Source organism: Camarhynchus parvulus, chromosome 14, assembly GCF_901933205.1.
Source record: "Camarhynchus parvulus chromosome 14, STF_HiC, whole genome shotgun sequence".
NCBI classification, from domain to species: domain Eukaryota; kingdom Metazoa; phylum Chordata; class Aves; order Passeriformes; family Thraupidae; genus Camarhynchus; species Camarhynchus parvulus.
The window spans coordinates 4,389,204-4,416,837 of record NC_044584.1 but is presented as its reverse complement, the minus strand read 5'-3'; the positions used below and the strand labels follow the sequence as shown (position 1 = coordinate 4,416,837).

At 61.0% G+C, this 27,634-nt stretch overlaps 1 protein-coding gene across 1 annotated transcript; it reads left to right on the top strand.

Moving 5' to 3' along the window:
- The first annotated feature begins 995 nt into the window (after positions 1–995).
- Positions 996–25,574, top strand: CACNG3 (calcium voltage-gated channel auxiliary subunit gamma 3). The gene is made up of 4 exons (XM_030958183.1): positions 996–1,253; positions 21,604–21,687; positions 23,260–23,400; positions 24,527–25,574. The coding sequence occupies exons 1-4, from the start codon at positions 1,043–1,045 to the stop codon at positions 25,036–25,038; spliced, it is 948 nt and encodes a 315-aa protein (XP_030814043.1). The 5' UTR covers positions 996–1,042; the 3' UTR covers positions 25,039–25,574.
- The last annotated feature ends 2,060 nt before the right edge of the window (positions 25,575–27,634 follow it).

The following is a 27,634-nucleotide window of genomic DNA, read 5'->3' as shown; positions in this document are numbered from 1 at the left end:
TTTCCAGAGGTAAGTGTGTTCTAGGGCTTGTTGGGAAGGTCGCATGAGTCATGGGCTCATCCAGCCGGCTGAGGGATGTTTCAGGGAGCTGAGGAGACAGCGGAGAGGGCGAGGGCAGGGGGGCTAACGCTGGGAATGGTGCAGGAGTGGCTTGTGGGTACGAGGGATGTTCAGGCTGAGCCAGCTCCTGCGCAGGGGATGAACACCGGGCTGCCGGGGCAGGGACAGCTCCGTGCCAGCGTGGGCAGGTGCTGCGCCCTCCCTGGGGGCCGCTGTGTGCGTGTGTGGCCCCAGCCCCTTGTCCCAGCGCCGCCGGTGCCCGGTACCGGAGCGGCAGCTGAGGCACCGAGCGGACTGAGCTGGGGGGACTCAGGGAACCGAGCGGCCCCGTGCCGGGGGCTGGGGCGGGTGGGTGACTGTCCCTGGGGCGGCACTGCCACTTCGTGGGGATTTCCGTGTCCCAGGACAGTCCCGGGCCGGTCCCAGAACCCCGGTGGTCCCCGGGGCGGTCTCGGTCCCCCTGTCCCCGCTCAGTCCCGGCACCCAGTGGCGGGATCCCCTGCCCAGTCCGGGTTTTCTTGTCGGGTCCCTCTCCCCTTCCCCCGGGGCACTCCCGACCCCAGCACCCCGGGGTGGGGTTCCCGGGGCAGTCACGGTCCCCGCCTGGTCCCGGCACCCCGGGGTGGGTTTCCCGTCCGGTCCCCGTCCCCCTGTGCCGGTGGGAGCGGGCGGGGGGCGGTGTCCCGGCGGCGCAGCCCCCCGCGGGTCCCGCCCCCGCCGCCCCCCGCCGCTGCCTTGGCCGGGCGGCGCGGGGGAGGCGCCGGGGAGGCGGCGGGAGCGCACGGCGGAGCCGCTCCGCCGGGCTGGGCTGCTGCGCTCCGCGCTCGGGCCATGCGTGCCGGGCTCCCCGGGGCCGGGCCGCCCCGCTCCGCGCCGCCGCGGGGGCCCGGCTCTCCCGCCGCCCGCGGGGGCATGAGGCGGCGGGCGGCGGGCGGCGGCGCCGGCCCTTCCCCTGCGAGCCGCCGCCGGAGGATGAAGCAGCATGAGGATGTGTGACAGAGGCGTCCAGATGCTCGTCACCACGGTGGGAGCCTTCGCAGCCTTCAGCCTGATGACCATCGCCGTGGGCACCGACTACTGGCTCTACTCGCGCGGCGTGTGCAGGACTAAGTCCATGAGCGACAACGACACGACCCGCAAGAACGAGGAGGTGATGACCCACTCGGGGCTCTGGAGGACGTGCTGCCTGGAAGGTACCGACCCCCGCGGCCCCAAAACTTCGGGGGAAGGGTTGCACCGCGGGACTCCCCTCCCCAGATCCGGGCCCCCGGCGAGCGGCGCATCCCCCGGCCCTCCGAGCATCCCCCGGCCCGGCAGCCCCGCCGCTCCCGCCGCCGCCTTCCGCACCCCTCCCCGGGCACTGGCACCGAGGTGGAAGCTCAGGGGGCCGCTCCTGGCGGGGTGCGGGGGCCGCGGGGAGCGGGTCTGCTGCTCCCCCCGTGCCGGGCACCGGCGGCGGCGGCGGCAGACGGGCTGTGTCCTGCCGGCCAGCTCCGGGCTGAGGGGCCACAGGTCCCTCTCCTGATCGGGAATGCGGGAGCGAGAGGCCCGCGGCTGCTGCCCCTCTCCGAGGCTCGGCCGGCCCCGCGTCCCTGTCACCGGGGGGGACGCACCGCGCCCGGCGCTTTCATCACCGAGCCCCGGCTCCAGCGCCAGCCCCTTCCCTGTGAGCGCACAGCCGGGCAGGGGGGGCTGCTGCTGCCCCAGCGCAGCTCGTCCCCGCGGCCGGGCCCTCCCACGGCGGGGCTGCCCCAGCACGGCTGCCCCGCTCTGCCCGCCCGGCCTCGCCGCTTCGCCCCGCTGCTCCACTCCCGCAGCAGCGCCTGCCTGGCCAGGCCCCAGCAGCTGCCGCCCTCCCGCAGCACAGGCCACAGTTCGGGGCAGTTTTGCCCCAGAGCTGCTGCTCGAGGTGTCTCTGAGCACCCACAGGCTGTGGTTAAAGATGAGCTCTAACAGAGCCAGGTGCTGGTACCTGCGCAGCGATAAATGGCCGGTGGCATCACCCTGGGCCCTAACTTTGACAGTGAGGGCAGCAGCGGGTGTTCTTCGTGCTCAGGAGAACCTGCCCCGCTGCCCTGAGGGGCCCTGGCGGTGTCAGAGCTCCCCGGCCCCGGAGCGACCCCTCCAGCGCCGGGGGCAGGCGCTGAGCTGCTCCTCCGCGTTGGAAAGTTCTCGGTGAGTCACGGATGCAGAAATACCCGGTCTGTTCCTGGTGCTCGGTCCTAAACCCGGTGAAGTCAGTCAGAGCTTTCTTATTGATTCAAGGAGGGTTTGGATCATGCTCTAATTCCATAATAAATAATTTGAGATAATCTGTCTCCCCTCTTGGGCTGAAGGAGCCAAGGAGGCAGCAGCCAGGGATGTGAAAGATGGGATGACTGGAGGCATGAGTAATATCCAAAATTCTTTGGTTTGCTATATGTATTTTTTTTTCCAGCCAATGTTTTATGTTTTCCTCGCTGTGATCAATCACTGCTTTGGAAGGAGCCAGAGAGGCCCCGCTGCCCTGGGCACAGCTCACTCGGGAAAGGGTTGGCAGTGCCATGGCGGAGCTCAGAGCTGGATCCCAGCACTGCACCCCGAGCCTGGGCACGGGGCTGGGAGCAGCAGGGCCGGGGCTCGCCGTGGGCTCAGCACTCCCTGTTCCACATCCTGCCCCGCGCTGGCGCTCTCAGAGCTGCGGGAGCGGGAGCGGGAGCGGGAGCGGAGCCGTGCGGGGCTCGCCCGCACCTGCGGCACCCCCGGGCCTCGTGCGGGGCACGGGCTCCGTCCCCCCGCGTGGGTGCGGTGCCAGCAGGGCTGCGGGGACAGGGACAGGGACAGGGGGGTCCCGGCCTGTGCTGGGGGCAGCACGTGGGGCTGGGATGGTGCTGGGGCTGCCTGCCACCTTCCTGAATCCTGCAGGGGAAGGCGCCTCGCACGCTGTTAACCAGCGCGGTGCTGGCGAGGGAAAACTTCCCCCAGCGAGCTGCGCAAGGCTCGGGAGCCGGTGCGGGGGAAGGAGCGTGCTGGGGCGGGGGCTGAGCGGCCCCGCAGCCGGGGGAGGGCCGGGGGCAGAGCCCGGACCCGTTGCATGCGGCAGGTGCGGTGTGATCCCCGCTGCAGGGCCTCGCTGCCCGCCGCTCTCTGTGCGCTCGCTGTGTCGGGCTCGTAGCAGGGACAGCGGCTCCATCCCCGGGCCGGGACCGGCTCTGTCGCAGGGGCCGCTTCTCCTGCTCTGCACAAATTAGCCCGGAGCGGAGCTCCCTGCCCCTCGGGAGCCGCCTCAGCCCTGAACTTTCCGCCGCCAGCGGGGGCTGGACGCGTGTGCGGGGCAGGAGCCGCGCTGGAGCCGCCGCGGCTCGGCCCGAACGGAGCGGCGGCTCCGAGCGAGCATCCCCTTTGCTCCGAGCATCCCCGGGGCTCCGAGCATCCCCGGGGCTCCGAGCATCCCCGGCGGCCCCGGCGCAGCGCCTGCGTGGGAGCCCCCACCACGTGAGCGTCACAAGCCCTTCGGCGAGAGCGGATAAATCCTGAATGGAGCCGCCGCAGACCCATGGAGAGCCACCCACACTGGGAAACACAAATTAGCGCTTGACTCAATAGCTGGAGCCCAGGCAGGTGTTCCCAGCCTGCTGGGCCGTGACAGTCTGCTTGGAATGGCAGCCTTTGGATCCTGGTTATTGCTTTTACAACGTGTGAACGCTCGGCGGGTGTCCCCTCGTGTGTCCAGCTCAGGGGTGAGCGGGCTGGTCGGTGTGTGTCCCCCGTGGCTGTCCCAGTGTCACTTGCTGTCCTGTGTGCCCGCTGTACTGGTTCGGAAGGGAGGGGAGCACACGGCGCTTTGGGCAGAGAGCTGAAGTTGAGAAATAGCTGCTCAGGCTAGTGGTGTTTTCAAGAAAGTAACAGAACTTTGGTTTTCATCAAACTTAATTAAATTCAGCATCATTAAATGCAGCATCATTAAATGCAGGGAGGCTCCGTGTCCTCCCTGCTGCGTGGTGTAGGTTGGGACTGGCTCCATGGCATCATGCGGATCTGAAACAGGCAGAAGGAGCAGGAGGATTTGGCCAAGGCTGCTCAAAATACCATATTTTAAGGCAATGTGGTACTTTTCCTTTCCTCCTTCATTTCCCTCATCAGAATAAAGTGCTCTGTCATTTCTGGAGGAGGCCAAGCATTGCTCTGCCTGCCTCCCTCACGGAGGATGCTCAGCATCCTGCATTCCTCTGGGGTGGTTTGTGGGGTGTTTTGCAGGGGACACAGACATCTCACGTCCCAGAGCTGTCCTTCGGCTGGGCTGTCTCCCTTGGGCCCACCCTGGCCCCTCAGAGTCCCCTGGAGCAGCTCCAGCACAGCCTTTGCCAGCCAGCAGTTCCTCCTCGTGGGGCCTGGGGAGCTTTCAGGGCTGGTCCTTTGGCATGATCCTGTCTGGATTCACACAGAACACTGCAGGCACCACCAGCTGACCCCACGGCCCTCAGGACCTGCCCAGTCCTTCCTGCACCTCACCTGCAGCTCAGTGGTGGTGGATGGTCACTCCTGCAGGCTGCACCCCAGGGTCATCAGCCATGTCCCTGGGCCGGGGGCTCCGCTGGAGAGCCCAGGAGCTCCTCCAGCTCCCCCTGGACACAAGAAATAATCTCTGGTACCTGTGTCTCCCGTGGCCACATGGGCTGTCTGTCCATGTGCTGCCTGCTGTGAGTCTGGCTGCACGCTGAGGTCACTGAGCCCCTCACGGGGACTCCCCAGAGGGCTGGGACCCCAGCCCATCCGGTGGGACTGGGCAGCATCTCCAGCCCCAAAGTGGAACTGGCTCCCCTGGTTCCTCACTCCCAGTCCTTGGAGCTGGCTGTATAGATGTGGCCATGGCTGAATGAGCCCAAGGCACCAAGCTGCCCAAATCTGCCTGGCCCATCTCCCTCATCCTTCAATACCCCCATCACTCTTTTCTCTGCCATTTCCCTGGTTTACTCCCAATTATTTCATGTTTTATTCAATGCTTCCAATGAAGATGTTGCTGTAGCTCAGCTCTGTCCTTGTAACAGGCAATCCTGTGCAGGAACATCCCTTGGATGGAGGGACTGTCTCTGGGAGCTCCCAGCCCTGGGAATAAAGCACTGTTAATTCTGCATAATGCAGGCCTTTAACTTTTTCAGGAGAGCCAAATCAAATACCCTGTGGAACTCTTAAGAGTATTATGTTACTGACTTCCTTTATCAACTGAATTTATAACTATATCAGGAAAAATGTATGAAGTTTGATAAATCTGTTTTCCACGAGGCTGTTTGACATTTGCCTCCTCCTCTGCTAAGCCATGGGCAGTGCTGGGACACAGCTCCTGCCGCTGCCCATCACATCCCTCCTGGCTTTAAACCAGCTTCTCCCTTCTTCTAGAAATTCAACAGGATGCCAAGGTTTATTAAAATCCATTTTAGATCTTCAGAAGCCTTCTCAGCCCATTCTCTGAATGCTCCTGGGAGGGAGTTCTCTGGTCCTCCCCACTCCATGTTTACACTTTGCAGTCGCTGCTCAGCATCCCCCAGCTCCTGCCAGAACCCGGGAGCCTGTTTGTCTCCAAGCAGAGAACAGAAGTATCTGATGAATAAATAAGCATGTGTCACTTCTGCTCCATGACTGACAGTTACACTGTCATGATCCAGTCATGGTTCACACGTCAGGAAAGCTCCTTCCAACACAATGACAGAACTCCTCCTTGTTGTGCCTTGACCTTTCAGCTGCAGATTTATTTTAACTGATCCCATCAGCCACTTGTGTGTGGCCTGCTACTTCCCATATCAAAGTCCCCGATTTTTAATTTTTTAATTCAATTCCCCCTTTCTGGTGGGCCTGGCAGGGGTGTGAGGTGCAGGAAAGCTCCTGCCCTTGCTTCTGAGTTTCCATTTTCCCTGTGGGTTCTGTCCTGGCTGGTTTTGGCTCCGCTGAGCTGAGCTAGGTCACAGTGAAGGCATTAAACTGGGCTGGAAGCCCTGCCCTGGCTGGGCACCAGCTCTTCCGCCGCCTCCAGCTCCTCTCAGCCCTCTGAGTGAGGCCAAGCAGAGAATTTCCCCAAGGTGACAGCAAGATTGTTTCTGTTAGAAAGTTATTATCTTTAATTTTTAAAAGCGCCAAGCAAATGTCCCTGAGATTGCAATCACCCATGATGGAGCACTTTTTCTCACTACTCATTATGGGCAGGTATTTAAGGAGCTGCTCATCCTGTTCCTCTGTCTGGTCAGTGTCTGGGATAGATTCTCATCTCCACCCCAACGTGGTGCCTGGTGCAGCTCGGTGCCAGTGCTGCTGATGGTGTGGGGGGGCGGCCAGGCCAGGCTGACCACACTGACCACACTGTCCACGCTGACCACGCTGACCACGCTGACCACGCTGACCATGCTGACCACACTGACCACGCTGATCACGCTGATCACAGTGACCACGCTGACCATGCTGACCATGCTGACCACGCTGACCATGCTGACCACACTGACCACGCTGATCACGCTGATCACAGTGACCACGCTGACCACGCTGACCACGCTGACCACGCTGACCATGCTGATCACAGTGACCATGCTGACCATGCTGACCACGCTGACCATGCTGACCACACTGACCACGCTGACCACGCTGATCACAGTGACCATGCTGACCACGCTGACCACGCTGACCACACTGACCACGCTGACCACGCTGACCATGCTGATCACAGTGACCATGCTGATCACAGTGACCATGCTGACCACGCTGACCACGCTGACCACGCTGACCACACTGACCACGCTGACCACGCTGACCACGCTGACCACGTTGACCACGCTGACCACGCTGACCACGCTGACCACGCTGACCACGCTGACCACGCTGACCAAGCTGACCACGCTGACCACGCTGATCACAGTGACCACGCTGACCATGCTGACCACGCTGACCACACTGCCCAGCAGCCCTGGCATGGCTCCCCACAGTGCCCCCAGCCATGGCAGCTGTGGGGCAGGGGAGCCAGGTGGGGACTGCCAGCGAGGGCTGCAGGGGATGGAGGGGCCAGGGCTGCTCTGTGCAGCCAGGCAGGTTTGGGGGTGCTGGGAAGGGCTGTTTGCTCATTTTGCTCTTTGTTTCCTGAGGCCTGGGACGTGTTGAGTTTTCCCGTGTGATGGAAATACAGGATGTGATGGAGGCACCTAAGGAGAGGTGAGGGATGAAGGTGGAGAGGAAGTTACCTGTCTGAGACTGCCTGGTGGGATTACTGGGCTGCAGTTTAACTCAGTGAGACTTTCCATCAGGACAGGCTGGAGCAGGGACAGCCCAGCCCTGGCGCTGCTGTCCCACAGCCCCCAACACGTGCCCCGGGCACGGGGCTCTGCGAGGGGTCACAAACAGCACCCAGGCACAGCCCTGGGTTTAGGGAATCCCTGAGCCTCGCCCTGGTGGAGGATGTATTGGATACAAGTGAATTACTGTCCTCTGATGGAGATGGAAATGAGGCTGGCTGGACCCTCAGGCTGCTCCAGCCCCATGTTCTTGTGGCACATGGCCAGATGCCACGAGTCACAAGAATCCTTCTTCTGGGCACAGAGGGTCTGGTGCCCCTGCCAGCTGGCACCGCGGCTCCAGGGCTGGTTGGAGAGTGTCCGGGGAGGAGCTGTGCCTCAGCTCACTGCCACCAGTTCTGCTTCGAGCGCAGGGTGCAAAATTCACCCTCCTGGGATGCTGCGGTGTTTTCTGGGCAGAAATCCTGACTCGTGGGGCGGGTTAAAGAGCCGGTTCCTTCACTGCCTGCGAGCAGCACGTGATGAGTAAAATGCTGTGAACAGCTCAGAAACAGGCATTTTACTGCTGCATAGGCGTGGTGCAGAGCCTGTCATCTCCGGAGCTGTTCCCGTGTAATAGAGGTGGAAGGCTGAATTTGAATGAGGCTCAAGCGGGTTTTTTTCCCATGCAAGGTCACTGGCTCCACGCCGGCTGTAAATAATTAGGGCTGGCTGCCGAGAGCTGCGAGCCCCGCGCTGGGGGCTGCGGGCAGCTGTGCCGTGCCGTGCCGTGCCGTGCCGTGCCGTGCCGTGCCGTGCCGTGCCGTGCCGTGCCGTGCCGGGCTGGGCTGGGCTGGGCTGTGCCGTGCTGGGCTGGGCTGTACTGTGCTGTGCCGTGCCGGGCTGGGCCGTGCTGGGCTGTGCCGTGCCGGGCTGTGCCGTGCTGGGCTGTGCCGTGCTGGGCTGGGCCGTGCTGGGCTGTGCCGTGCTGGGCTGGGCTGGGCTGTACTGTGCTGTGCCGTGCCGGGCTGGGCCGTGCTGGGCTGTGCCGTGCCGGGCTGTGCCGTGCCGGGCTGTGCCGTGCTGGGCTGTGCCGTGCTGGGCTGGGCCGTGCTGGGCTGTGCCGTGCTGGGCTGAGCTGGGCTGTACTGTGCTGTGCCGTGCTGGGCTGTGCTGTGCCGTGGGGAGGGTGCCCCAGGGATGGGCGCTGGATCCCCGGGCTCCCAGCGAGGTGGGCACTGGCCAGGAGGTGCCAGCCATGACGTTTGCTGGAGCAGCCGGGGAGCGATGCCCAGCTCTGCTGCCAAGAGAGCTGCGTGGCCTTTGGTGAATCCCTTCTCTCAGCAGGAGTTTTGCCTTTTGTGAGGTGAACTCAGGTGGATTCGGCAGTGCTCTCGCCTCCCACGGCTCTGGGGAAGTCCCTCCGCTGGCCTGCAGGGTGATGCCATCCCGTGCCCCTGGCACAGCACCGGGCACTGCTCAGGGGACAGGCCAGGTGTGCAATCCTGCCATGCTCTGTGCTCTGGGATGGGCAGGCCAGGTGTGCAATCCTGCCATGCTCTGTGCTCTGGGGACAGGCCAGGTGTGCAATCCCGCCATGCTCTGTGCTCTGGGATGAGCTGAGGTGAGGCAGCTGAGCATTAATCTTGCTCAGTGCTCCTCGCCTCTCCTGGTTCCTGTTCACATGGGTTTCACCATGGATTTGTAATGAACACACTGTGTACTCCATAACTACAGTAACCTCCTTTTCCAGGAAAATCAGAAACGGCCTTCAATTTATAGAAATGCACTAATCCGTAGGTGTGGGGGGCTGCTGCCCGAGGGATCCCACTTGGCAGGGGGCTGTCCCTGTCCCACCTGCTGCCAGGTGAGGAGGCAGCTGCCGGGCATCCAGTGCCATTAACATCAGCGCCGGCAGTGAGGGGCAGGGGCAGCTCGAAGGGAAAGGCACCGCCCGTGTCCTGAGTGTCTGCAGAGCGCCCGCAGGGAGGTGGGGAGGGCGTGGGGAGGGGTCCTGCCCGCTGCCCGCTGCCCACCGCCTCCTGCCCACTGCCCGCTGCCCACCGCCTCCTGCCCACTGCCCACTGCCCGCTGCCCACTGCCCACTGCCCACTGCCCGCTGCCCACTGCCCACTGCCCACTGCCCACTGCCCACCGCCTCCTGCCCACTGCCCACTGCCCACCGCCTCCTGCCCACTGCCCACTGCCCACTGCCCGCTGCCCACTGCCCACTGCCCACTGCCCACCACCTCCTGCCCACTGCCCACTGCCCACTGCCCACTGCCCGCTGCCCACCACCTGCTGCCCACTGCCCACTGCCCACTGCCCGCTGCCCACTGCCCACTGCCCACTGCCCACTGCCCACTGCCCACCACCTGCTGCCCACTGCCCACTGCCCACTGCCCGCTGCCCGCTGCCCACCGCCTCCTGCCCACTGCCCACTGCCCGCTGCCCACTGCCCACTGCCCACTGCCCACCGCCTCCTGCCCACTGCCCACTGCCCGCTGCCCACTGCCCGCTGCCCACTGCCCACTGCCCACTGCCCACTGCCCACCACCTGCTGCCCACTGCCCACCGCCTCCTGCCCACTGCCCGCTGCCCACTGCCCACTGCCCACTGCCCGCTGCCCACTGCCCACTGCCCGCTGCCCACTGCCTGCTGCCCACCGCCTGCTACCCACTGCCCATTCCTCACTGCCTTCTCAGAAGGGTGCCAGCTTTCCAGCTGGGCTCCAGCACCTCCAACGCACTTCAGCCTCTGGAGTGCCCCTGGGAAGGATTTCCCCTGAAGCTGCTGGATGCATTTCGGGTCGGTGCTCGGTGTGGAGAGGTGGGGGTCTCTCCGGAGGGCTCCCGGCTGGCTTTGCTGTGGTGATGGGCTCTGCTGCCGAGGTTTTGGAAAGCTTTCCTCGGGGTGAGGGGCCGGGAGCCCCTTGCTCTGCTCAGTCCCACGGGGGCTGTGAGCAGCCGCGGCTCGCTGGGGGAGTGCAGCAGCTCCAGATAAGGGCTGTGATCAAGAAGACAGGGCTGTGATAAGGAATGACAGCGCCGGGGTGACAGCGGGTGGCTGTCCCTCGGCTGCGTGTGCTGACAGCCCTGCGGCGGGAGAGGCTCCGCGGGCTGTGCGGGGAGGGCAGGGGCTGCATCCCGCCCCGGGACCTGTAACACAGCCCTGGGAACACCCCGGGGCTGCTGCCGAGTGTTCTCATTGCACACTGCTGCCATTTCCCTGCCTTCTCCTGCAGCAGGTGTGGAAGGGGCTTCGGGATGAACAGTGCAGGCCAGGGCATGCTGCGGGCGTGGAGCTGGCCTGAGTCTTTTGGTCCCTTCCAAACAATTCGGGGGTTCTGAGATGCGGTGATCACTTGTCCAGAGGAGAACTGGAGGGTCCTCTTACAGCAGGCTCTTGGTCCCTTTTGGATGTGCCAGGAGCCCCGGGCTTGGCTCAGCCCTGAACATGGCAGGAATTCCCCACTCCCTGGTGAGTGCTGAGCACACCAGGGTTTGGCAGGAGGAGGGATGGTGCCTGCTGAGCAGGGTGTGATGATTTTCTCAGATATTGCCTGTTTCTTATCTCCTGACACCGCAATGTAGACAAATCTCGTGCTGCTGGGCAGCAGAGGGAGGCTGAGCTGCTCCTGCGCCAGGTCCTGGGAATGGTGCTGTTTAATCACACGGTCCTGTGGCAATGCCAGGGTGGCAGGAAGGGCAGTGGGCAGGTTTGGGAGCAGGTCAGTCCCTGGTGCCATCCTGTCACCCTCCCCGGGGCTCTGTGTTTGCTGTTTGCCAAGAGGTTTGTGCTGAAGGAGGAGAATTGAGGTGGGCAGGAGCCCCGGGGTGGGGACAGGGACAAGGGGGGACGTGTGACCTCCCAGCCTTTCTGGGGACACTGGGCACTCATGGGGATGTTGGCACTGGTCACGTATGACCAGCGGGACTGTAGTGAGCAGTGACAGAGGTGGTGTTTGAGGGTGGCATTTGTGTTCATGCCTCTCGAATGGTCACATTTCCAATTTCACTGGTGTTTTGGTAATTGTCCCATAGTTATACCTTTAATCTCAGTTTGTGCCTGGAGTCACAAGGCGAGGGGAGAGCACCCCAGAGAGACTGCCAACAAGCAATGGCCCTTTTGAGGTGTGCCTGATTTAACCAACTAAAATCAGCCTCGGCTTGTGCTGCACGCAGCTCGTGTCCTGAACTTCCCTGGTGCCAGAGATGGCACCTCCATCCCTCTGGAGAGGCTGGGCTCCCTCCTGACATGGAACAGGAGCCCTGCAGGCCAGGCCGGCGATGCTCAGCCGGGTGTTAAACACCAGCTCCCTGCAGCTGCGTGTGACACTCAGCATCCCCGAGCGCCTCACACAGCGCCGTCTGCGAGGGGCTGGGAAAGGTCGCTGTCACCTGCCGAGGCACACCGTGACCTGCGGCAGCTGCCAGCCCGGTTGTGTGTCCGGCCAGCTGGGACAGTCACTCCTGCCGGGCTGCTCGGCATCCCTGCCAAGGCCTCCATTGCCTGAGCAGCCTGGCTCAGCCCCGTCGCGGTGCAGCAGCTGTGCCACCGGGCCGGGCTGGGCTGGGCTGGGCTGGCCCCGCTCCGAACGGGCACGGGCTGCGAGCCCTGCCCGCCCGGCTGCTCCGGGGGCTGCGAACTTCCCGCGGCCCCGCGGCTCCTTCTCCCCGTGCTGGGAGAATCTCCTGTCGCTCCTCAGCACGTTCCAGCCAAGGATGAACGCGTTCTCTGTGCACCAGTCTTTGGCCTCCTCTCCAGCGAGAGAGGCTGCAGGATCAGAGCGATCGCGCCTTGCATGGGAAGCAGCAGAGCTGCGGCGGGGGGCGAGAGCTCAGCCGGGCAGCAGCGGGAGCCGGGGCTGCCGCTTCTGTCCCGCGGCTGCGGGAGAGGGCGGCGGGGCTGGGGAGGCGGTGTGTGCTGGAAAGAGCTGCGTCTGACGACATCGGAGATACCCTGTCTATTGCCCCGGGCTGCCCCAATTAATTCCCGCTGCTGCCGCCCCCCGTGAGCCTGCAGCAGCTCCGGGAGCTCAGCCCGTGCCCGCAGGGCCGGTGCCGCCGGTGGAGCTGCGGTGCGTGCCCGCAGCCGGGCCCGTGCGGCTGCTGCAGCCCCGCTCAGCGCGGCCGAGGTGCGAGACAGCAGCGCCTCCTCCTCCTCCTCCCCTCGAGCCCCGTGTGCCGGCTCCGCGCTCGGCCCGGCCCTGGGGACCCGGCCTGGGGACTGCGGGGACGGGATGGCCCCTGTGCCCTCTGCAGCGTGCGGGAGCTGCCGGCCACGGGCTGTGCGGGAGATCCCGGCCATGGGCAGTGAGGGAGCTGCCGCCCATCGGCTCTGCGGGAGCTGCCGTCCATCCCGCACCGGTGCCGTGTGTGCCATGGGCTCTGCGGGAGCTCCCGGCCATCCCGCACCGGTGCCGTGTGTGGCACCGTCCGTGCCGCTCCCTGAGGGACTCAGGGACAGCTCTGGGCCTCAGGCAGGGGCTGCTCAGGGCACACGAGCTCAGTCACTCTTTAGAAGCCTCTTGCCACGTCAGTTTGAGCAGATCGCCCCTTGGGGATGAGGGGAGGTCTCCCACAAGGCAGGAGAAGCAGAACGTCCCAGGCAGGCAGGGGCGGCTCGGGGGGGGCTCAGCCCCGCTGGCGGGCGGGCTGGGCTGTGACAGCAGCGGCACCTCCCGCGCAGAGCCTGTGCCAGGGCTGTGAAATCCCCGGCTCCAGCTGAGCACCCAAAGCGAGCAGATGCTCGTGATCTGCATCTCTGCAGTGCTGCCCTACCCGTCTGTAAATTGGGGAGAGCAGAACCATGGAACTGTGGAATGGTTTGGGATGTAAGGGACCCTCACGATATTCAGTGCCAGCCCTGCCATGGCAGGGACACCTTCCACTGCCCCAGGTGCTCCCAGCCCTGTCCAGCCTGGCCTTGGGCACTGCCAGGGATCCAGGGGCAGCCCCAGCTGCTCTGGGCACCTGTGCCAGGGCCTGCCCACCCTCCCAGGGAAGTATTCCTTCCATATATCTAATTTAAGCCTCCCCTCTGCCAGTGTGAAACCATTCCCCCTTGTCCTGTCATTCCCTGCCCTTGTCCGCAGTCCCTCTCCAACTCTCCTCAGGGCTGCTCTCCATCCATCCATCCATCCATCCATCCATCCATCCATCCATCCATCCATCCATCCATCCATCCATCCATCCATCCATTGTCCTCCCAGCTCGTAGCCCCAGCTGCTGGAGCATCACCCCGAGAGCAGGTGGGTGCCCTCAGTGGTAACCAGGAGCTGCTGGGCTGCACCTGGGACGGAGCCATCAAAGGCTGCTGCAGGCACAGCCCTCCCTGCAGGACGTGTGCTGTGGGCAATGTCACAGACCCTGGGCACGATCCAGAGCTGAAAACAGGGCAGTAAAACCGCAGGGACAGCCTCAGGTAAGTGCCAGGGGCTCGGTGGAACTCGCTCTGTCCTTGCTGGCAGAGCAGCACCTGGCTGCAGCAGCGGCGGGACGGGCTCTCAGTGATTCAGAGCCGAGGAGGAGGATGGAAAGCCGAGGGGGAGTGCTGAAGCTCTCTGCTGCCGCCGTCTCGGGGCTTTCACGTCTTTCTCCTCTTCCCCTCAGAGTTCTCGTTGGCTCCTGAAGGGCAGAGCCCTGGGGAGCCGGGCTTGTTTGGCGTTTGCGATGGCAGGGCCAGACAGGCTTGGGGTTGTTTAAAAGCTCAGATGTTTTCTAGTGACAGATTTTGTGCTTTGAGGTTTGGGGAGCTGGGGGAGCTGGGGCTGTTCAATGGCCAAGGTGATGGCGTGAATGGCTCAGGGAGCACGGAGCAGCTTGCCCAGCTCTGACCCGAGTGGAGCAGCTCTGTAGCCAGGAGTGGGGTCCTGCTCCCTGGGCCGGAGGGTGCAGCGTGGGCAGGGACATCACAGCCTCCGACAGAGGAGTCCCTGAGGCAGGGCAGTGTTTCAGGGGCCTGGAGTGTATCATGCAGTGTTTCAGGGACCTGGAGCAGCTGGCTGCTGTGTGCTGGGGGATTTTGGTGCTGTGAAATCCCAAAGTGCTGTGCGAGGGAAGAGAGGCACCCTGCTCACCCAGGCAGGGAGCCTGCTGCCAGTGCAGTAGTGCCAAGGTGTTCCCAAACAGGGCAGGGGGAGTATGGAATCCCCTGGGAGTGGCTCTGGTCTCTGGGCAGCTCAAAAGGGGCAGCTTTTATTTCTGGGATGGGGAAGACGAGGTTGGCGTCGCTCACTGGTTCACCAGCAAAGTTCTCTCCTGATGCTCCGTCTGCAGGAGAGTTCCTCCTTGTTCTCCAAAAAAAGCCAGGAGTGAAACTATGGTGCTACTCCTGAATATGGCTTTCCCCATCTGGGGCGTTGGAGCCGCTCCCCGGGGCTGCTTCCCTCCCGCAGATGGTGAGGAGGCGTTGCTGCCTCCGGCAGGCAGCAGCTAAATCCGGCCGGGCTGGCGGCGCTCGGAGCGCCGGGGCCGGGCCGGACCCGCGGCCGGGGGAGCCGGGGAGCGGGAGGGGAGCGGGGGCTGCGGGGTGCCAGCCCCTCCCTCCCGCTCCAGCACAATGCCCACTGCATCCCCCGGAATAAATGGGCTGTGATGGATCGAGGCCCTTTTAACACATCAGCTGAAAACTTCAAATATTTATACCGGGAAGATGTGACAGAAGTATAGATATATTTTAAAAAAGGCAGGTGCTGGAGTGGTAGTCGTGTATTTGAACTTCAAATAGTTGCCTTCAAATCTATGCTATAAAAGAGGAAGAACGTGATAAATTTAATATCACTTTTTCAGGGAAAACAACCTGCCGAGCCTCCTCCCAGGCTAAATGTGCTTTAAAGATTGACTGTGCAGCTGTAATAACTATTGATGAACTGTAAACATGAAAAGATCTCCCTGCTCCCGGCCTGTCAGGAGCATTAGGGTGGAAATGCTCTGTGCTCCGCGCTGGCATGACTCACCGAGGCCTCGGCAAATGTGTTTATTTGTAAAGATCCTTATTTCAGAAATAGTGACCTTTTTAATGCCTCGTGCAGCGAGCTCAGAAATTCGAAATTGCCTTTTGGCGACTGCCTCGTCTCGCTGCAGCTCTGACAGTGCTTTTCATGGCCATTTACATATTTTTAGCCTGGATATTCTGCACTGTGGGGCTCCTTTGCAGAATGATTTGCTTTTTGCAGCCCTGGGCCTGCAGTGCTGGGCTGAGGGCATGGAGGGGCTCGCTGCCCACCGGGCTCCTCTGGCACCTCCTGAGCTCTGCCCAGAGCCCTCTCTTTATGGCATGGAGTTAGTAACAGCCTCCTTCAAACACGGACCGTGGTGCTGATCACAGATTTAAGCAGCTGCTTCACCTTGAAACAGGGAATATTAAAGGTGGCAGGCCCTGGCACAGGGTGCCAGAGCAGCTGTGGCTGCCCCTGGATCCCTGGCAGTGCCCAAGGCCAGGCTGGACATTGGGGCTTGGAGCAGCCTGTGACAGTGGAAGGGTGGGATGTGTCAGGGGTGGCACTGCGTGGGCTTTGAGGTCCCTTCTAGCACAGACCACTCTGGAATCCTCCAATGATTCCATGAATAAATCCTGTGATGATTGCATGAAGAAATCTGTTTTTCCAGGCTGCTGCACACCAGCACACCAGGATGTCCCTGCTGGCCCCCACGCTGTCACCATCACCTGCTGGGCTCTGTGTCACTGTCACTGCCCCTGCTGTTGGCTGCACCAAAGCCACTGTGACCAGTGGCCGTGTCACTCTGTGCCAGTGGCTGTCCCCTTGTTCCCAGTCCCTGCTTGTGCCAGGTGCCAGCCCCAGCCCTGGAGCAGCAGCGGGGCTGCAGGGTGGGCAGAGCAGCCTCTCAGCCCTTCCCTTCCCTTCCCTTCCCGAGCAGCGTTCCGCAGGGCTGGCATTGCATCCTGCCAGCCCCGGGATGAGGGTGTGCTGTGTGAGAAATGCCACGATCAGTTATTTAACATTTCTGGGGCCTGTGACTAAGGCTGCTGCTGCGTTGTTTGGTGGCGGGCGGTGGCACTGCTCCTTTCTGTGCTGCTGCTCATGCAATGCACTGGGGAAGGACGTTCTGGTGCTTTTCCGCTGCTTCTTGCAGCCTTTATCGGCGCTCTACAATTCCAAGTTGCTGATTTATATTCAGAGTTATGAATATCTCCTTTCTTCTCTTTGTTGGGCCTGTTTTTATTTTTATAGCTGTTTGCTTATTAGCCAGGCAGTTTCCAAACCAATGCAAGCTCCCGTCATGGTGATGAGTTTTCGGGCAAAACTCTCTTAAATCATTCTCTGCACACAGTTGTGCTTTTATGCTTAAATCCATTCTCCTAAGTGATTTGGCTTATAATTGTTTTCTGCTCTGTGAATTGACCTCTCAAAGCACCAGGAGTCTGTGCTGGTGCCTCGGACTTGCCTCTGTGTGCCCATAAGAAGCATAATCAAGCCATGATTGCTTGGACTTGAGCAGCTACTAGTTTTTAATTCTGTGATCCATTCCCCTTCAGCTGTCAACACGGAGTCGAAAATAGCACTCCCCTGTGCTGGATGCCACGCTTCACAGCTATGAAATTGTCATTTATAGGTTTTTAGAAATTCAGAGGACATTTTAATACCGGTGAAGTGAAACCTCCAGCTCCCCATCATAATGCAGCTTCTCTCCTCCCTGGTATAAATAGGTGCTTAAGCAGCCTGGGGATGATCCGGCCTGTGCTCAGGGTGGGAGCAGGCACCCGAGCACCCACAGCCACAGATTCTCTTTGTCTGGATTCTGGCAGCTTGTTTCACCAGAGGATCCCAGGTTTTACACTCCTGACTCTTGGTTTTCCCCCTGGTCCCATCTGGGCAGGTCTTGTCCCCAATGCTCTGGACATGAAACTCGTGGGTCAAACTCACTCCTGCATATGAGAGTGTCTGGATCTGTCTGTTAATTATCCAGCTGGATAATGGGATCACGGAATCGTGGAATGGTTTGGGTTGGAAGAGACCCTAAAGACCAGGCACTCATGCCAGGGTTGGGCTGGGAGCTTCTTCCAGCTCTGGCCAGCTCTTGGAGTGGTGGGAAGGGGAGGAGGGGGATGAGCCCAAGCCCCCTTTGCCAAAGGGGCACAGAGCTCCCACCCCACAGGACAGACCCCCTTCCCCACACCCTGCTGGACAAGGATGTGGGATCCAGGGTTCTCCCAGAGCTGAGCTGGCCACCCCTGTTACCTGCAGCCAGAGAGGAGGCTGGAAGGCAAACCCTTCCCAGGGGCTCATCAGTCAACCCAAGTAAATCTAAAATGTTCATTAAAGAGGGAGAGCGGGATCCTGGAGGATCAGGGGAGGTCCTGGTGCCCCGGGCTCTGCGCTCAGCTGGGCCAGGCCTCCTGCCCTGCCCCATCCCTTACCATCCATGTCTCCAAGCAGGCAAACAAACCAAAGATCATTATTTTTTTATATAATTGCCAGAATTGTATTAATTTAAACAGATAAACTCAATCAGTGAAGCTCATTAATTTCTAGCACACGGCTTATTTACGCCAATTCCGGCTGCTCCAGCACTCACTGCGCTCTCATAGGAATGTCAATTACCTTTTAAAATAAAAATCAATGTTTATCCACTGTTAAAGATAAAACATGAAATGATTTCCTTAGACATGCTGATGAGTGCTCTCCTCCCCAGCATGATCTGAGTGCTCCCGGCTTTGGCAGCTGCTGCCCATTGCCACGTGCCATGGAGGGGACAGCAGAGAGGGGCACCCAGAGCCCCTGCACTCACCTCGGGCCCTGCACCTTCCTGCCCCATCCCAGCATCTTCCCAGGAGCCGGGTGCTTTCCTGCCATGAGCTCCAGCAATGTGGAAGGACAGAGGGAGGAAGGTTGGGAGGATGCAGGGAGGAAGGAAGCTCAGGAGAGCGTGGGGGGAGCCCCTGGAAGCAGCTCCAGAGTGTTACCTGATTACTTTTCTAATGAGGAAAAATGAGAAAACCCTCAGAGCAAAGGGCTGGAAATCACCCATCAGCTGCAAACTTTTTTTTCCTCCTCTATTATTCAGAATTGTTTTGCTTTTCTGAACTGCCTTGTGTAGGTTGCACCAACCCCACAGATTCCAGAATGGGAGATGATGAGTCACTGTCAAAATGTAGATTTTTCCCCCCCTTTTTTTCCCGTTTAACGCCGCTGAGGGAGTGAAGTCCCCGTGCCACGCGCCGATCGCTGGCACCTCGCGGGCTGGCGCTGGCAGGAGCTCCCAGCCCACCCGAGGCGTGAGTGCCAAGCTGTGCTCGCCGTGTCCCCCGTGGGGATGCCCATCCCGGGCACCTCCTGCTCCCCACACCCGCCAGCCCTGGGGTGCTCGGGCTCTGTCCCCTCTGTCCCCAGGTGTGCTCACACCTGGCTCTGCTCGGCCACCACAGCCACAGCCACCTCTGCTGCCTCCTCGCTCCTGCTCTCCTTTCATCTCACTTGGGTTTTTTCCACTGGTGGGGTTTTTTTAAATATATGAAGCCAGGAAAAGCTGTCCTTCGGAGCAGGCGTATCTGTGTAGGTGCCTCTGCTCAGGCACAAGCCACCACCGCAGAGAGGGGGAGAGGGTGTGAAAGGCACACGGAGCTGCTGTGGGGCTGCTGGGCGGCGGGATTGCTGCGGGACAGCTCAGCCCTGCCGGGGAGGAGGAGGAGGAGGAGGAGGAGGAGGATTCCTCCCACTGCCAGGTGTTGAGGGGCCCAGCACCCATCCCAGCACCGGCAGGGCTGGGGGCTCTCGGGTTCTGCCTTCCTTCGGCCGCTCTCCTGGGCTTGGGGCCAGCAGAGGCAGGAACGGTCTGGGGGCTCACAGAGCTGGTGGGATGGCAGGGACAGGTCCCCTGGCTCCCCAAGGCTTCCCTGGCCTGGTGGAGAACAGCCCTTGAACTCAGCTCCAGCAGCAGCTCCAGGGGCATTGCTCAGTGCTGCAGATCAGGGGCTGTAGCCACCCCACCAACCTTCTCTGCTGCTCTTCTAAGCTGCTGTGTGTTTTGATCTCAGGCTGTGTTGAAAATGTGACGATGCAGGAGGCAAACAATGTTCTGGGGGGGGGCTGAGAACCCCCACAGCCATCCCCAGGGCCACAGGAGCTGCTGGTGGCACCCACTGGGCCCTGTGCAGTGGCCACTGGGTGCTGGCCATGGCTAGCACAGACCCAAAACCCCAGAGCTCTGCGATCTCACACCAGGGACCTTGTGCAAAGAGCCCCAGGATGCCTTGCAGAGCCTGGAGCTGGGGAAGGGAAGGAATATGGATGAATTTCTCTCCATCTCTCCAAGCATCTGGGAGGTGGGTGGGAGGTAAAAAAAGATGAGCCCTGAAGTTTTAATTCCTCGGAGATATTTAGGTATCTTGCTCCTGTTACTCAGGGAGTGCAGAGCCTGAGCATCTCTGGGATTGTGCAGCAGGCTCCTTCCTACCCCAGCACTCCCCAGCTCAGCTCCGACCTCTGGTTCTCCAAAATATTAATTTTCAGACAACTTAGACCATAATGACCCGCCACTTCCCTCAGATGGATTTGGTGTAACACAGTGCCTTCAGAAGGCCATTACTGGAAACCACAACTTGGGAGATAACTCGCTTGGATTTATCAGGAGGAGCAGAGAGCTGAGGGCTGGAATGTGACCTTGACTCCTGGCTGAGCCACTGCGAGGGGAGCCAGGAATTTTGTTCTCCTTTCAGAGTGGTCTCAGCTCATCCTCCTCAGCCTGAGTCTTCCTTCGCACACACCAGTAGCGCCCAGAATGGTCCCTGGAAAAGTGGTTCCACCAGATGAAAAGTAATGTGATTTTAACACCACAACTGGAGCTCTTTAGTCTCCCGGCTCGTCGGGCTGGGATCGATATTCTTGGCTGTATTTCCACCACTGCAACCGTATTTCCCTCACAGCCCCTCCCCGTCCCCCCAGCCCTCCCTGGGGGAAGGGGCTCTGAGAGGAAAACAACCTGAGATCAAATCAATTAATTGCCTCTGCATGTGCCCATAAGGGCGGGGCGGGAGCTCGACGGTACCGCGGAGCGGGGAGGGCACAAAGCCTGCCCAGGGAAGGGAAGGGAAGGGGAGGGAAGGGAAGGGAAGGGAAGGGAAGGGAAGGGAAGGGAAGGGAAGGGAAGGGAAGGGAAGGATGCCCGCCCAAACCCGCGGCCGCTGAGTGCGCCGTAGGAGCTCATGGCTGCCAAATGAAAGCCCGTGTCAGCCACCCCAAGGCAGGCTCGCTGCAGAGCCTGGGCCGCCGGGCAGGGCCAGGGACAGCCTGCAGGCGCCCCACGGTCCCGTTGCTGGTAGAGACAAAAAGCCCTGGGAGGTTTCCCAGCTGGAGGGGTTCCCTGGATTGAGGGGAGACCATCCCACGGAGAGTTTGAGCTCAGTTGGGAGAGGCTGCGGCAGCCGCAGCTCCCAGGGGCAGGATTCCCTCTCTGGGGAGCACCTTGGAGGTCAGAGGGGCTTTTTGGGATTGCAGCCTTGTTGTGGTGCGTGCTTGGAGGCTGGAGTTGTGTGTCAGGTGGCTCGGCATTGCCATGACGACGAGCATCAGTTGGGGAACAGAGGGAGTAAAGGAGACAAAACAAATGTCAGAGTGTGAGTGGATGCTGTGGAGCCGGGGCTGCCCCGGGCAGCCGGGCATGCTGCTCTGCCCGTGCCTGCTCCATCCATCCGTCCATCCGTCCATCCGTCCATCCATCCATCCATCCATCCATCCATGAACTGCTGCAGCCCCGCTCTGGCACTGCCTGGTGGCTGCAGAGCAGAGGGACCCGTGGGGCAGAGCCTGCTGGCTCTGGGTACTGGGACAAGGTGGGTGGAACCCAGAGCTGCGAGGAGGAGGAGGAGGCCGGGGGCTGTGCTGTGAGCTGGTGTCCTCACTGTGCCCAGTGCGTCCCCTTCTCCCACAGTTCCCAAAGCAACAGGAGCAGGCAACTCTCCCTCCTTTGCTGTGTCTCCCTCTGGATGACAGCCTGCCTCCTCCAGAGCTTCAGCCTCTGACTGACGCCTGTCGTGCTGCTCAGCTCCCCGAGCACAGCCTGGGAGCGTGCAGGACACCCTGAGGGCTGGCTCGTGCTGTCTGGAGCCCTGGTCCCTGGTGCCATGGCAGAGGGGACAGAGCCTGCATGACCTGAGCACGTGCCCCAGAGCCAGGATGCTGAGGGGCTGCCCTTCCTCTGGGGAGATGCTGCAGTTCCTGCCACCCCTCGCTGCCCCTTGCCGCTCCAGGGCAGTCCCACGCTGGCCCTCAGTGTCCATTTAGAGCATGAAGGGCCCTGGGCTGCTGCCCATCGTGGCCAGCAGGATCTGAGCATTTCCTGTGTCTCCCCAGGAACCTTCCGAGGAGTGTGCAAGAAAATCGACCACTTCCCTGAGGATGCAGACTACGAGCAAGACACGGCCGAGTACCTGCTCCGTGAGTGCTCCCCTGTGCACCCAGCCCCTGGGCACTGCAGGGCACCCCCTCCCTGTGCCCTGGTGTCAGCCAGCAGGGTCACAGCCCCCCGGGCTCCCCGTGCAGCCTCAGGGACCCTCTGGGCTCCCCGAGCCTGGCAGTGCCATGCTCAGTGCCACGAGCTCCTGGCACGCTGGGCTGGCACTCGCTGTCCCCACAGCCAGTCCCAGCAGTGGCTGCACAGCCTGAGTGTCCTGGTGCCCCCACGGGGAACTGGGACCCCGCAGGTCCGAGGTGCAGCACCACAGGGACCCCTCTCGCTGTCCCTGCTGGTGTCCCTGCCCCCCGAGCCTCCAGCCAGGCTGGCCTTGCTGGGAGCACGAGGGGCAGGTCCCGGTGCTCTGCACTGGCAGCCAAGCACAGGGACACAGAGGAAATGAACTGGCACATTTCCTGGGAAAGGTGGCTCCTCCTGTCCCAGGGGCCAGCCGAGCTCCGGGGCAGGACCACGGGCCTTCCCACAGCATCCCAGAATGGCCCAGCTTGGAAGGGACCTTAAAGCCCAGCCCAATGCACCTTCCTACATGGATCAGCTTCCAAAGTGACAGGAGAGAGTAATGAATGCAGCAGATCACTACCTGCTGCACCAAAAATACACTGTGCCTTGGCTTGGGCTCTCATCCCTCAGATAGGGCCGTTATTAAAGCAGAGAAATACAGAGAAGCTCCATTAAAATTCCACTCCTGGGGGCTTTAAAATAGACTTTTTACTTTAAATGTGAGAGGGGGTGGGAGAACTTCAGCACTAATCTACTAAAGCTGCAAAGCCATTTCATTAAACTTGCTCTCCTCTCCACTGGGTGAGCAGAGATGTGGAAATCTGAGAGTCCAGAGCAGCAGCTGGATGAGCAGCAGCTGGGTCAGCCAGGGGGCTGGGGCTGAGCACCAGGCCGTGGGCACAGGGCCCTTCTCCCAGGACCCCTTCCAGCCCCAGCAGCTCAGGGGGTGCCCAGGGCTGCTGCACTCCCCTGCTGCCTCTGTTGCTATTTGGGAATGCAGAGCTTGGGGTGAGCCCTCGGCAGTCTGGCACGCACGTGTGGCTCTGCATGTCAGGGTGTCATTTGTGTCACACTGCCTGGCACCTGCTCACACTGAGGGGACAGCGTCCCTTGGCTCCAGGGCCACCCTCAGCCAGCCTTGGGACTTCCAGGGAAAGAGGGCAAATTCAGTGGGAGATATGCAGAAGGAATCCTTCCCTGTGAGGGTGGGCAGGCCCTGGCACAGGTGCCCAGAGCAGCTGGGGCTGCCCCTGCATTCCTGGCAGTGCCCCAGGCCAGGCTGGATGGGGCTTGGAGCAGCCTGGGATGGTGGAAGGTGTCCCTGCCATGGCAGGGGTGGCACTGGATGGTGTGAGGGTCCTTTCCAACCCAAACCATTCCAGAGCTCCATGACAAGCAGAGGATGCCTGGTGGGGAGCAGTGCTGTGCCTCCCCATCCGTCCTGGCAGCACAAGGGGTGCCCTTGCACAGACCCTTCCCTGGTGCAGCTTCAGGGGGTGCTGGGGGCTGATGCTGCCCCTCTCCCTGTCCCACAGGTGCAGTGAGAGCATCCAGCATCTTCCCCATCCTCAGCGTGGGGCTGCTGTTCTTCGGGGGCCTGTGCGTGGCCGCCAGCGAGTTCTACAAGAGCAAACACAACGTCATCCTCAGCGCTGGCATCTTCTTCGTCTCTGCAGGTAGGAGCTGCCCAGGAGCCCCTCCAGCCTGGGGGACACGGGGGACACAGGGATGGGGTACAGGTCCTCCCAGGCCGTCAGCACTGAGAGGTTCTGAGGTTTGAGAGCTGTTCCAGCCCTGTGGGAAAATCCCCACAGAAGGGAAAGGCTGTCAGGGGTCTCTGGCCACGGTCCCTGTGCCAGACAGGGCTTCAAGTGCTCCCTTGCCCTGCCTCGAGCAGAGCCCATGTGGGGCACAGCCCAGGAGGGGCTCCCCAAGTGCAGCCACCCCTGGGGTCACCGGACCCTGGGACAGGGACTGGGGGCTCTGCCCTCCATCCTGGACAGTCAGTGGGCCCTGTGTCAGCAGCAGCAGGACCAGGCAGAGGGGCTGCCGCATGGAAACCACTCTCTGGAGAGGCTGTTCCTGCTGGATTACTCATTTCTCTGTGCTGTTCCCCACTGCTTCCCCTGATTATCGCGTGACAATGTCTTTGTCTCAAGGAACCGCTCTATTTTGTGTTTTTCTTCTCCCCACAAAAAGACAAATGACTCTTCCTCCTTGGCTGGCAGGAGCTGCTGATGCAGATAAGAAAACAGCAGAGAGAGCATAATTGATTCATTAAGTAAATCTGGGAATGCACCAGCCTCTCCCCAGCCTGCAGCACAGCCCTGCCGGCTGCTGGTGGGGCACAGGCTGCCCCTGTCCCAAACGAAGCCTCAGGACTCCACCAGAAATGGAAAGAGACAGAGCCATTCCAGCTTCCCTGTGCTCCCAGGGCCATTGTGACCTGACTTCATGCTGGGGGGATCCCCCTGTACCCCTCAGGCTGGCTCTGCTGCTGCATGACACCAGCCAGGCTCCTGCATTCCCTGCTCAGCAAAGAAGAGCACAACCAGCTCCTGAAAAGTCCCTTTTCTAGAGAAAACAGTGGTTATTCCTCCTTCCTGGGAATATACAGGAATAAGGGAATGTGTAAGGAATAAATGTGTAAGGGAATATAAAAGTGTCCTGGGAGATCAGCAGAGGTCTGCAAGGGGATTTGGTCCAAGTGTGCTGGCAGAGGGTTGATGCCCCATGGGGACACGTCCCCCCATCCGCTCCTGCCACTCAGGTGAGCACCTGCCCCACCTGTCCCCCCTGCAGGTCTCAGCAACATCATCGGGATCATAGTGTACATCTCGGCCAACGCGGGGGACCCGGGGCAGAGCGACTCCAAGAAGAGCTACTCCTACGGCTGGTCCTTCTACTTCGGGGCGCTGTCCTTCATCATCGCCGAGATGGTGGGGGTGATCGCCGTGCACATGTACATCGAGAAGCACCGCCAGATCCGCGCCAGGTCCCACTCGGAGCTGCTCAAGAGGTCGGCCTTCACCCGCCTGCCCCCCTACAGGTACCGCTTCCGCCGGCGGTCCAGCTCCCGCTCCACCGAGCCCCGCTCCCGGGACATGTCGCCCATCAGCAAAGGGTTCAGCACCATCCCCTCCACCGACATCTCCATGTTCACGCTCTCCAGGGATCCCTCCAAGGTTACCATGGGGACGCTGCTCAACTCGGAGCGGGACCACGGTTTTTTACAGGTCCATAACTCCATCCCCAAAGAGTTCAAGGAGTCTTTGCACAACAACCCGGCCAACAGACGAACCACGCCGGTCTGAGGCGGGCTGGGCCGTGGGCAGGCTGCATGGCATCACCCTCGTGACGGTGTAACCTGTGAAACCCCGTTTTTAAGGACAAACCCGGAGGCTCCCCGTGCCCCTGCCCGTGGGGCTGGTTTTCACTCTGAAATGCCACTGGCCGGGCCGGGCCGCTGCGCCCGTGGCGGGAGCGGGACCCCCGAGGGGAGGGGACGGGGCCGCGCTGGGACCCTGGCCCTGGCGCCCCACGGACTGAGCGGGCTCCAACCTTCCTGGGACAGCGGCTTCCCGAGGTCTCCATCGTTCGTGTGATCATAACCGCAGTGTTCCCATAGCTGTGTGTCCATGGAAATGCTGGCGATAGCCCTGTCCGTGAGAACCCTTACCCGGTAGTGACCTTTCGGTGGAATCGCCTGGAAGGCCGGAGCTGGAAGCACTGAGCTAGTGCCGGAGCGATGCTTGTGTTCCGAACCCCTTTCCCTGTCGTGCTGGATGGAGTGCTCGGGCTGGGTTCCTCTATGGCGTTTCGTGCATGCATTAAATAGCTTGGAATTCAATTTTGTCATGTCGGGTTGGGAGAAACATCCTTTTGCAATTTTCTGTGGTCTTGAAAGGGCTTATTTCCCTCCTTCCCTCCTTCCCTCCTTCCCTTCTTCTCTCCCTCCTTCCCATGAAAGGACCCAGGAGCAGAATTACTCCAGTGACTGGTAGCAAGTATCCAGCGTTTAATTCACCTCTAATGTTGCAAGAAAACGAATTACTTCCCTGCAGTTGGTACACACGCAGTCAGAGCTGACTGTCTGGGCACAGCCGAGGGGCAACGCGCGACCGTGGTGCTGCGGGAGCGGCTGCAGCCGCGTGCGGATGGGGTGTGATTCCCTAATGGCTGGGAGATCCATGAGAAAAACAATAAAATTGTCCGGTTTGGCAAGTTCCTTGGCTGAGTAGGTCACACGGCCCTGCAGTGGCACCGAGAGCGGCGCAGCGTGGCCGGCGGGGAGGAGGGAGGCCAGGCTGGGCTGCAGGGAGCGCGTGAGCAGACGGAGCTTCGGCTCTAAACTCTCCCGCTGGAGCAGAGCTCGTCTAAGTGGAGGCAGTTTGGAAGCAATTGGTCCGCGGTGATGTGTCACTTAATTGAAATCTTATTTAACCTTCTGACAGAAGTGGCAGATTCCCACAGGGTCCCCGGGGCTGCTCTGGGGCCAGCGGGGCTCTCATTCGCTCCTCTCGCAGAAGGGGAACATCTGGTGTGCAGTGTGTGAGCCTGAGCAGCCTCGCCCTGGCTCTGCTGCCCAAAGCCTGCACATCCCAATCCTTCCTGGGAATAATGGACAGGCCACTGGGAAACCCAGCGCAGGTGCTCTGCTGGAGTGAAATCCTCCTGGGAGCTCCACAGGCAGCCTCAGCCAGGGGGCACTTCCTTCACAGAACCACAGAATGCTTTGGGGTGAAATGGACCTTAAAGCTCAAATCATTCCATGGGCAGGGACACCTCCACCACCCCAGGCTGGTCCAAGCCCCATCCAGCCTGGCCTTGGACACTTCCAGGGATCCAAGGGCAGCCACAGCTTCTCTGGGCACCCTGTGCCAGGGCCTGCCCACCCTCACATGGAGAGTTTCAACTCCTTCACCCTTATTTGCTACTGTTGCAAAGGGGGTTGTTCGAGAAGACTGATTCAGATGCTAATTAAGCCTCTTAATTGCCGTAGTTGCTGATTGCATGTATTAAAAACAGTCAAAGGAGACTTGCACCCCCATCTTAGGGCAATTTTTAAAAGCAAAGCAGTGAAAGGGCTGGCAGCGCTAAACAGGAGCAGAGTGGAGTGGAATAGTTCAGTCGGAAGGGACCTACAATGACCATCTCCAACTTCCCGTGCAATTGGGTTTGATTGTGGCTGACCGAAAGCTAAAGCAGGGCCCTGAAGGCACAGCCCAAATCCCTTTTCCCGCTCCAGGCAGGCTCTGAGCGCCCGGGGGGCGCAGAAAGGCTGCGGCGCAGCGCCGGAGCCGCAGTGCCGGGCCGGCTGCTGGTGTTGATGGAGGCAGAGCGGGCAGTGATTGAAGGTGTTTACTGCCACGTGTAATATCTTCCCTTTGCGCCGATGTCTTTCCCCTGGAAGAGAAAATCAATACCCAGGCTAAATCTGGAGGCTTCAATATTTCTCAGAGAAGTGCAAATCAATATGGATTTCTTAACATGTTTAATTTCAATACCTGAAAGTGCACATTCTGCCCATTTCCTGACCTTTCCAATCCCCGGGAGAGGAGGATTAAAAAGATTTGTTCAAATTCAACGAATTGAATCAGCAAATGCCCCATTAGCTTGTTTTCTTTCCGCCAGACCTTGATAAACAGTATGATCGCCCATCGTCTGCGCGCGGCTGCCAGCGCCGCTCCGACGCCAGCCACGCCGACCCGCCGGGCACGGCAGAGTCCTGGTCCCCTCCATCGCGGGCAGGACAGCCCAGGCGGTGGCAGAGGGGCCGGTGTCACACGGAGAGGCACCCGCTGCCCCTCCCCGAGCGCCAGCGGACCCACATCCCCCCGGGAGCCCGATCCTGCCGCGCCGCCGAGCCCGCTGATTTATGGTGCTGCAGTGCTCTATATTTATCTACGA

Excerpts from the sequence above, each read along its gene's own strand:
- CACNG3 (XM_030958183.1), top strand. The coding sequence starts at position 1,043 with ATGAGGATGTGTGACAGAGGCGTCCAGATGCTCGTCACCACGGTGGGA. Across the intron at positions 1,254-21,603 it reads GAGGACGTGCTGCCTGGAAG|GAACCTTCCGAGGAGTGTGC; the intron begins GTACCGACCCCC and ends GTGTCTCCCCAG. Across the intron at positions 21,688-23,259 it reads CACGGCCGAGTACCTGCTCC|GTGCAGTGAGAGCATCCAGC; the intron begins GTGAGTGCTCCC and ends CCTGTCCCACAG.